This window comes from Varroa jacobsoni, unplaced genomic scaffold, assembly GCF_002532875.2.
Source record: "Varroa jacobsoni isolate VJ856 unplaced genomic scaffold, vjacob_1.0 scaffold_630, whole genome shotgun sequence".
NCBI lineage: Eukaryota > Metazoa > Arthropoda > Arachnida > Mesostigmata > Varroidae > Varroa > Varroa jacobsoni.
Genome location: NW_019213532.1, coordinates 151,954 through 162,491, shown reverse-complemented (window position 1 = coordinate 162,491; position 10,538 = coordinate 151,954). Strand labels below are relative to the sequence as shown.

The following is a 10,538-nucleotide window of genomic DNA, read 5'->3' as shown; positions in this document are numbered from 1 at the left end:
TCTTTCAGCTTATAGACTCTTTGAATAGGGGAGCTTTTTATTTGGCCTGACTAATAGCATTTCAAAATAAGTAGATTGACGATTAATTCTGGCTTTCTGTTTCAGAAAGCATATTATCAATATTATTATATCCTGTCCTATAGTGGTGTCTCATGTAGCTTAGAAGCACCGAAGTTTTAGCGCTTCCTTGCTACCAGCTCATTAAAGTTATTTTATGAATACTCTAGTAAAAAGACTAACTAAATGAAACTATACTAACTAAACATTTTGTAGCAATAGCACTGCACAAAAAACAAGCCACTTCACAAAAGCAACAGAGTGTGTCATAATACTGTTTAGTTCGCTTTTACACTATGGAATATGTTATTAAGTTGTAAAATAATCGTGCAGCAAACATAGATATCAGATTTGAAAGACAAAACACATCGAACAGAAGAATGAAATTTTTTAGCTTTATTAACTTGTAATATTATTATGGTTGTTTCGAGCATATCGGCGAGGCGTTGTTATGCATTACCCTCGATAGCATAAGATCAAATGAAATCACCCTGTGTTGTCGGGCGGGGGGGGGGGGTTTGTGTACTTTTACTGGGTAAACATTCTGTATTTAGTCTTGTTTTATTTGTCTGTAAGAATAACACATGTTAATGATACATTATAGGTATTAGGTCATCATTACGCAACGTCACTTCATCTATGCGTTTACCTCATTGCCGCTAATATCCCTGACGTTACTCAATCACAATCTTTTCGTTTTATAATCAATAATAGTAAGGCACTAACTAGCGGGGTAGTAACCTCTATCGCCATATTATCTGTACGCGCTATATATATATATATATATGTGCAGAACATATTGGTAGGCTGTGTGTTTATAGCGGGCATGCGTTCAACTACCACTGTTGACAATAAGTGAAAACCTATTTTTTCTAAACTAAAATACCATACTTTTCATTGACGGAGGCGAAAAGTTGCCATGCTTTTCAGTCAGACGTATCCCTATGGCAACTATGAAGCTCATTGGTTGTCCGAACTAGACAGATTACATGATCTTTTGTCTTCACGAGGTATCCAAACACGATTTTCATATAGTAAAAGGTGGTTGAAAATTGCGCAAAAAGCAATTTATAATTATCCCAGATCCTTGATACTGATCTCGTCCGCATTGATTTCGAACGATATATATATATATCTGTATACGTATATAGATTGTGAGTCGTTGGTCACACTTTCTCAAGTAAGGTGGCCGTCAATGAACCGCACTTCTAGATATCAGCATTTGTCATCTATGGCTTTTGCCTAGTGGTTTTTTTTTTTTTTTTACCGCTTTTCACAACCGGTGCAAAGCGTTTCGACATGGTTATTCAGTACGATTTGCAATAAATATTGTATCGTAAATAACGTACATGTTCATCCGCAACAATTATTATGTGTCATGTTGAAAGGATTTAGTCAAAAACGTTATTACGCTTATGACCGTTATACAGTCTGAGAGAATGTGAGTTAAGGCTAATGGCCTTAAGGTCTTCATTTCTCAAACGACCTATAAAATATTGTCGTATCACTTTGGCGTTTTTCATCAAGTACCAACGTTTTTAATAATACGATAAATAACTTTGAGATGTCGACTCTCCTTTGGGAACATTATCAAGGTGACATAGAGCTTTATTAACGACGAGTAGCAAATACGCAAAAACCCTAAAAATTGTTTGAAAATGTAATCTCCTAAATATTACAGGGCTTCGATGATTAAACATTGTGTCAACACTCAGCGGACGCGCTCGACAAATGTCTACACAGATCGTTGGCTTTTTTTAGTTGGAAATAATACTACAGGCATCGGCATTATCAGTCGGCGCTCAGACAAAGTGCTCTTTTCAAGCCGGCCTGCTTGTGCATTTGGCTGATAAAACATATCTTTACTTATATGATAAGATGGAGTGTACTTACATATACGTACAAGCTGCTTTAGGGAAGCGAAGACATCGTCCGCTAAGAGTGTGCTGTCCGGTCCGATATATTCCCCGCTGCTCTACCTACCTGTTAGCTCACCCTTCAAAGACAGCGCACACCTAAAAAATATATTCAATTTTCCTTCTGTACTAGTTTCAAGCAGGATGAGGGGTGGTTATGAGCAAACCGTACACTTAAAGACGGCATCTATAGCCCTGAATGAATTGTGAGTCTAGGCTTTCCTGCCTCTCTGCAACGGCCTCTCCGATGACCCAGTATAATCATTGTATGATTTTCGAATATTAACAGTATTATGTATCTTATTTAGTTTAAATATCGAGGTAATTAGCAAGCATTTTCACGCTAACTATATCGTTGAAGCTATAAAACGTGATGAGATTCACATCAGCGAAGGGCGGAACCCAGATCAGTTCCCTTACTTTATCCAATAAGCAAACAGATGATGATTCTCATCTTAACAACGCCAAAGTTGCCGTCATAGCAACACTCACTGTCAAACGAGCTAACTACTAATTATCCTGTTATATATATATTCACATGCCTTATGCAACGTAAATAGTACTCTCGTACACATGTATATTTATAGGTCTGAATCTATTCATGTGTATATATAATAGAGAAGTCAATATTTAAATATGTAACAAACAAATGATGATGTACTTAACGATCGTTATATATATATATAAACAAGCTATCGTGTATGTGATACCTTGACTCACGTATAAATCGTTGTTTTGTTATCATCGGCCAACGGCTTGATAATTCATAAAACAAATACAAGGCCTTTAGTGCCTAGAGGTGTTTTCGGAGAATCTGGAAAACTGTAGGAAAAACGCAATGGATGCTTGCGCGACAAAAATAGCAATATAGTTTACTACAATGATATAAACCTAGAATTATAAGCGACAAAGACATTTTAACATGAAAATAAGAGCTTGATTTTCTACAATGCGCTCGGCGGTGGCTAGCTCGAAAGGCGCGGGTGAAGGGATGGGTTTGCTGTCGAAGATCACAGATTCGTTTCCTTATTCAATCTGGCCAATGACTTTGCCCCATTTGCTCGCAATGATAAAAACTCACATTGTGTTTAATTATTTTTTAAAATTATAAATTTTAAATGGAAATAAATAAGTTTCGTGGCGGAATTCGACAAATTGTAACATATTGTAAGCGGATCACTCATAGCATATTATCGAAAGACTGCTGCAAGTAACAGCGCAATGAGCGTTTGCGAATCTTCGTTCATTGTCCTCATTGACTAGTACCGAAAACTCGACTTCTCTGGCTGCATTTAGAGAGAGAATTTTGAAACAGATCTTTTTGCCTAAATGCCACGTATTGGTGTGTCTATTTATCATTGTCTATAGTCTGTTTAAGAAAATCTGTTGTAGCCGGCGCGTCGGGGATATGTTCTTAAGAAGAGAATATCTTCTTTCCCCCACTCGAATTATAATTTTTACATCTGTAATAGCGCTATTGCGAGCGGCAGTTCGATGAAACCCAGCTGGCCCATTTTTCATCAGCGAATGGCCGAAAATAGACACGTCAAAATCTTTACTCACTCCCCTTCGATGGCGTGCCAGCACAATGAGGATGCACAGCATAATGTTGAAATTTATTGCTACAAATGTACCATTGTATAAATGTATCTACATATGTAACGCATATAGCTTAATCAGAGCTTGATGGTAGGCTTTTGGACAAAGTACACTTAAACAAAGGAAGTGTAGATTGTTCGTATAGATAATACATAGAATGAAATGACGGCATCATTATACGGTCACCGACTACGCTGTAGGCCATGCTTTATCATCCATGAACGAGGTCTGAATCGATCAACAATCACGCATGGGATACCCAAAACGATTTGACCGTGTTATGGACCGTCGTTCCATACGATGCCAGCCGATATGCGTTGAAACCCTATGCCACGTAACAAGTGATAGACATACTGACATTTCCAGCAACCAGATATATTTTGTGTGCTTTCATGGTAACTTTTCTAGAATGAAAATATTCTATATTGCTGTTATCACTGACGCGTTTCTCTACAGGTGTCTCAACCACGTGCGGTGTTCGTGAAATACGGTCGTCTAACGAATTCTAGCTATGTTATCATCGATTTAAAAGTCATAATATATACAAACCGGGTGAAAAATGACAGTTCTGTCTATGCATGTATTGTATGCATTTAGATATCAGTTTGACTTGTATCTGGTATTATTGCCGTTTTCGAGAGCTCGGTGATTCTATAAACCACCTAAGTGTTTTGCTGGCATTTATAAATGTTCACTTTTATACAGTTTGTTTAGAGAAATAATTGTCAAAGAAAAAGAAGTTCACTGAGTTTTTGGACTCAAGCCACGTTCACAACATTTTTCTGTGGTCATCAACCGCTTACACTATGCTGCATCTACAACCGCCAATGAACGTCGTTATGCTATTTCAATGTAAAACGACAGTGATTCCGTAACGGTGGTCCGGTTGTAAGATAATATAGCGATCTTTGGATAAGTATCAAGCAAGGTGCTAGCACCGTCTAAGTGTGACTTGAAAGACCCTCTGTTAGGCAAGAAATTTCCGGTTGACGGGTTTCGCTTAATGGGTTAGCTCGATTCATCCTATACAGAGGTAATTATATCCTGAAAAATGGCTTAATTGTATATACGTTCGCTGCCGTTTGTATCTTCAGGTCTCTTAAAAGCGTTTCGACTGCAAGACTCAGTAGCAGAAGCAGCTGTCGAAAGGATTACGGTATATGACGTGGATTGTTTATCGGGCAGCTCGCCTTCGTATTTAAAGGATAAGTGCAGGACTGAAGCAACGGCACCTGCAGATTGCCGACATCACGGCAAGCACTTTGAGCGACGAGGACAAATGTGTTAGCTTCTACGAGAGTGTCTCAGAGGATTTAGCGTACTATATCTATGGTAGCCATGTCCGATGCAAGACGCTTCTGTGTCATCTAACCGTTAGGCCGGATACTCATTCGTCATTGGTAGGGGATCCGTTATCAAGCTTCAACAGCAATTTCCTCTGGGCCATCATCGATCTCTGTGGCTGTCAAAACGCCTTGCGTACACTGCGTACTGCTACCAGCTGCCGCACCCGGTTCATCATCATTACCGACAGGACCGGCCGTCGGCGTTGGCGAGGAAGATGTGCTTTGGATTCTATCGACGCCTGAATTTTTGCCAGGTGCGAAAAGCGAAAAAATTGTTAATGTCCCTTCAGCAAACGTCACGTTTACATGGCAAAATAATAATTAGTGGGTAAAGATGACAATCAGTTAACAAGCAAAGGTCCAGTCATCTTCTTTACTTAGTACTTGAAGAAACCATAAATGCTCTATTGAATGATCGGCAACTGTTTAGTAGAGACAATGGGGTCGAATAAAGTTTGTACAAATGGCAACATTTGTATACTGTATGATTAACGCAACGGCGACCACAACGGGCAAATATAGGTACATAAACATGTGTCCATGTAGGATATGTAGTGATATGAATGCGGCAAAAACAGCGTAAGAATATGCATCCTTGTACTGCCTAGTGCCGACGTACGATCAAATTGTAAAGCGAGACGAAAACTGCTCGTTAATTATGTTACAGCGTGGGAGGTATATTGACTTACCTTCAATTGCATTTTCTGCATTCATTGCATCGTTCAAGGGGGAAATCTTTCCTTTGAGGATATCACAAATGAGATCCTTTTGTATTGCGAGTATGACAATTCCAAGAAACACGAACACGGCGAATGCAAGAAAGTTAGCATTGAAAAACATTATTTTATCTGCCTCGTCAACCATGTTCATTTCTCCCTCGGGGTAACGTATGCATGACTGAGTAGCCTCTTCCACGTAAAATCTGTCCAGATACACACATTCAAGACAACACTATATTGACAACCGATTATACATAGTTGGCTATTCTGAGAATGATGGAAGAGAAGCCCTATGATTTTCTGCGAAGTCACACGTTTTCTTATAAAAGCAGGAATATATCGCTGCAAAAGGCACCTTGTGTGCCTTGTTAAAATTCTCACTCACAAAGGCATTCGTATCCTTCATTTTGCTTCTGCAGGAGATGCCCAGACCTAGTATCGCGTAGACAGCACGCCGAAGCTAAACGAAAAGAACTTTTATAAAGGTCAGTCGAGTGGTACTAGCTGATACTACTTCTAGACGGCGAAGGTTGGAATCACAATAACTGAACCAACCATTTTAGCACTAGATAGCACTAGATGAAGCAACTATCTTCTCTAGCCAGGATTATATTCTCTTTTCTGGAAAACAATCTAGTTTTAACGTCCAGCTTTACTGAATGCGTTTTGTGTGACAATATGTTACTATTGCATAATAATTACGAGGCTTACGAACAACTGACCAACGCATGGTAGGCACAAATATAATAACTGATTTAAAATAGGCGAGAAATTTTATAGAAAAAAAGGCTACATTTTTACAAGCAACCATCTTTCGACCATCTTTAAAGATTCATGCGCGTGTTAATCCTATAAACAACATGCCTTCATCGGGCTATTCGACTGAAGTGCCCGACCGCATAAAAGCATACTAACCTTAAATATACATCTTATATATGTATGTGTATGGATAGGCGGGTATCGTGGTCAAGTCTTACCCATGTTGACATTTGCATAAGCTCCGCATAAAGCTGCCAACACAACTCGTATTGCGGTTGACAACATAGCATTGTTTTGTTGAGCTGCACCACTGGTCCAATCGTTTGCCATACACACACCGAATTTCCGGGATAGTAGTATCTCTACATGACGAAACAGATTGACAAATATCATGTCAATTCAACTTGGACGGCCCTCTAACTTAATGTGGCATAATTTGAACTATTTACTATTATTGTAAGACTAGTTTAAGCGAGCATTTCTATGCACCAAAATGGCAGCCATAACGTTTGTCAAAGTAATCCCATTTTTGAACTTTACAATTCAGGGTTTATTGTGTCGTTGATTATACGATACAAAAACAGCAGGCACAGTTTTAAAGAGGATTTTGTCGACAACGAACTTCCCAATTCCTCACTCTCGGCTATAACGACTATTGCACTATCATCTGCTTTATCATAACTTTGTCGTCAGGTCTAGTGGAGCAGAACTTTCGACTCTAAAACTGTTTGCCTTGCGAAATACCACACCATCTTCCTTTCTGGTCACTGGCTTTCTACTGATAATGAAAAGATTGATATAAATATAACTGAAAAATAATGCATAGTGTCTAGTCAAGTGTATCACCTACAAGTTATATTATGGATGCCTAGAAGACCCCCGAGGTTTGGAAAGAAGAAGTTTTTAAGCTAAAAAATTACACGCTCGTCCCTCCATAAAATTTCTCATATTTTGGTCTTGAGTTTGCGCGCTCTGATCTTTCATTTAAGCAATCGCTAATCTTTGATTTGGCTATAAGCGACTTTTGTATTAAATAAATATTCGATTTCATTTTTTATTGTGCTGAAAGACAGAGCTCGTTGTCAAATTAAGTATTCCTATAAGATAAGTGTCCAAATCGTTTTTATTTCGAGTTTATTCCTTTGAGATCGTGTAAGTTTTCCGGTGCATTGTTTGTTTTTGACCTGATTTTCGAATGTTTGGTATCTAAATCGATCAGTTTATAACTGAGAGACAACGTTTGAAATGAACACTTGATGCATAGCCGTGATCGACTTTGTCCAGATGAATGGAAAAAATTTCTTCATGTACATAATAAACAGATAAACAAAGATTTAGCATCTTTCTTAAAAATGTATCACATACAGATTATAAATAAACGAAATAAATGTTTAAAAGGAAAATAGTGGTTATAAACGATTTTGTTATTGCATAATGTATATTTAAGTTTTCACAAAAATATGAGTACACCTTTATGTTTATTGTTGTTGTTGTTATTCAACATAAAACATTTGTTAAGCTTTTCACTAACACGAATTTCAAGTTACGTTATCATTTTAGGCCCGACCGAAGCGTCTAACATCGTAGCGATTTTTAAAAAACTTTGATTTTTCATTTCACACTGAGCGAAATTGTTCATTCGATATAGACAGACACGCAATGGGCTGTGTCATGTCATGATTCTGTAACTTACCGAAAAAGTCCGTGCAGACAAATGCATCTTTTCAAGGCTTCGTCACATACAGCGCTGGCGTCAGCCGTCGTGCAGTTGGCGTCCGCTGTGCATTCATTAGTCTCATAGTAATACGGTAGCGTTTCCTCATCATGTGACATAATGGTGACGTCAGGCGCTAGCTACCAGTCAATAGACATAAGATATGTCGAGGCCTGCCGAGGAAAACGTCCTCGCTGGCGCCCAAGCCACGCCTGCTGCTGTTGTTACGCTGCTGGTCCAGCTTTGCCTTCGTGCCGGCAACCGGCTGATCTGTACGTATGCACTTTACTACAGACTTTATCACGGCTGCCCAACAGGACAGCGTTCTATGAATTTACGGGAAATTTTCGAACTTGCACGCAAAGCCCGCCTAACCTCAGTTGGTTTAGTCGTCTTAACCTCGCCTGGAATTCTTAAATACGTCAGAGTACATGACTATCTTGCCGTTCTGAAGCCGCGATAGAAGGTCATTAGTCACAATACGCTGTCGGTGTGAAAGACACAGCTTGTGAGGTGTTGCGTTAGGTCGGGGTGAGCGGTTCGAGAAGCGAATTGTGTGATTTGAGGGCTGGGCCGAGTTCACTCTGGGCTCCGGGACTATCAGTATTCTTGCTGCTGCTGCTGTTGTTGCTGTTGCTGTGGGGCGGGGACTTTTGAAGCGGGAGCAGCATGCGTGATACACAAGGCCTGTGCGTGCATGTGTCATGCCTTAGTCGGACGATTATAATGATTATGATGATGCTGGAGACAACATCTGAGGAGCGCCAGGAGCGAGAGGAGGGTGCGCAGCAGCCACGACAAAAGGAGGAGAGATTTAAGGAAGGCCGCTACCACCATTGCCAAGTAAGAGCAGTAGGAGAAGTGTAGGACACGACGCGCATTGAGGAAAATGGATTCCGGACGCCGTGGCCTTGACGAACGGCCTCTGCGTGTGCCACTACGCTCTGCACCCAACGTCCCCGAATGAACTCTGATGGCATCGTAGGTAGCGAACGCGTCCAGTTCAAGGTAAGATACTTACTTCTTTTTGTCGAATCGAACAAAACTGCCATTGGAGATCAGTTTGACAGCGCATAAACGATCCGTTGCTTTTAACATTTCAGTTGTTCTTTTCGATATGCTAATCCGCCACCGTCGATTGCCCAGCGTCCAGGTTAAAAGCGAGCAAACAGCTGATGCTTTACGAGGGCTCTTCTAGTAAAAAAAAACACTTTCCTAATTAATGCTACATCTATAAATAACTATACTACGTGAGCTGATGTTCTACTAGCAACTGGATTTCCTTTCTCAGCTTCTTCAAATAACTATGACTCAACTTTCTACTGTTTTCTCTTCTGGTACTGAAAATAATAAACCTTGTGTAATAATAATGATAATAATATGAAAGCAATGCTGACGAAAAGAAAGAACGTCTATATACCTGGTCATTGTTCCGTCGGCAGTTTCAACAAGCACTGCGCGAATAGCGGCTGACTAGTTGTACCGGTAGAACGTTTTCTATCACCCTCGATTTACATGTACTTGTTAGGAATGGTAGGAATGGGAAAGAAAAGAATGAAAGCCTACCTGTAATAATATTGACTCAGTGAGCCTAAGAGTTACTAAGCTTCTATATAGCGTCTCTTCAATGACCCAGTCAGTAACGGAATAAAAAAGTAAGGATGACTGCTTGCATTGTTTTTGACTTGACCATATTTTTAGTCAACTTTTTAGTTTAGAACTTGATGAGCAACAGTATAGCTTCATGAAGGGTAGGATTATTAGTAACTTAAAAGCTGTATTAAGATGATGATTATTTTCATCATCAATCGAGTTAGCCATAAGGTTCTTTATTGAAAAAGCTTGGTATTAATAGCCCTATTCTCGTACACATGGAACATTTTAAGTTGCTCTTAATCTATGTTTCAGTTCTAACAGTCTGAATAAAATTTGGTCAATTTTGATCTGACATCCTGCCTACTAACGCCCCTTATAAACTGTAACGCTAGTGATATACAAGATGCTAGCGGCGTATGGCAACTGGCGTTTCGATAGATACATGAGGTTCTCGATTCGTAGTAGCTAATGACTTTCGACGGAAATCAGACGCTACTTTGAACGATGATTGTGTTTAAAAATAAGGGTAAAAAATATTTTTCTGACAAATAGATTCTAAAAGAATACAGGCAGGACTTTACTCGCACATCGCGCTGGTTATTCAGGCACTCTGTCTGATTTGTAATATGATTTTATTGATACATTTATCACCTCCAACGCGTTGCTTCCATCGTTTTTAAGCTTCTGTACTCGCCGCAAATGTGGCGTCCGCACGTTAAAGACGTATCGATGAGCTCCATTATGCACAAGATAGTGTGAAGTAACGACGATGGGGATTCAAAGGTAATATATATATAGTATAATTATCAAATCAAGCAATTTTGGCCCCTTT

General features: G+C 39.4%; 1 protein-coding gene and 2 long non-coding RNA genes across 3 annotated transcripts; 2 read left to right on the top strand and 1 right to left on the bottom strand.

The window, feature by feature from the left end:
* Nucleotides 1–430: 430 nt before the first annotated feature.
* On the bottom strand, nt 431–6,688 carry LOC111262161 (uncharacterized). The gene is made up of 3 exons (XM_022836208.2): nt 6,615–6,688; nt 5,608–5,840; nt 431–5,157 (listed from the first exon to the last, which is right to left on the bottom strand). The coding sequence occupies exons 1-3, from the start codon at nt 6,641–6,643 to the stop codon at nt 4,988–4,990; spliced, it is 432 nt and encodes a 143-aa protein (XP_022691943.2). The 5' UTR covers nt 6,644–6,688; the 3' UTR covers nt 431–4,987.
* On the top strand, nt 5,035–7,812 carry LOC111262162 (uncharacterized). The gene is made up of 2 exons (XR_002681432.2): nt 5,035–5,172; nt 6,057–7,812. It is a non-coding gene; the product is annotated as an uncharacterized LOC111262162 (long non-coding RNA).
* A 151-nt stretch (nt 7,813–7,963) lies between these two features.
* Nucleotides 7,964–9,794, top strand: LOC111262159 (uncharacterized). Its single transcript, XR_002681430.1, has 2 exons — nt 7,964–9,118; nt 9,214–9,794. It is a non-coding gene; the product is annotated as an uncharacterized LOC111262159 (long non-coding RNA).
* Nucleotides 9,795–10,538: the final 744 nt, after the last annotated feature.

What these genes read in the sequence shown, in the direction of transcription:
- LOC111262161 (XM_022836208.2), bottom strand. Translation starts at nt 6,643, where the DNA reads ATGCGGAGCTTATGCAAATGTCAACATGG. An exon ending in TTATGCAAATGTCAACATGG is followed by an intron (nt 5,841 to 6,614) that starts GTAAGACTTGAC and finishes GTATCTGGACAG; the next exon opens with ATTTTACGTGGAAGAGGCTA. An exon ending in TGCAGAAAATGCAATTGAAG is followed by an intron (nt 5,158 to 5,607) that starts GTAAGTCAATAT and finishes GCAAAAATTCAG; the next exon opens with GCGTCGATAGAATCCAAAGC.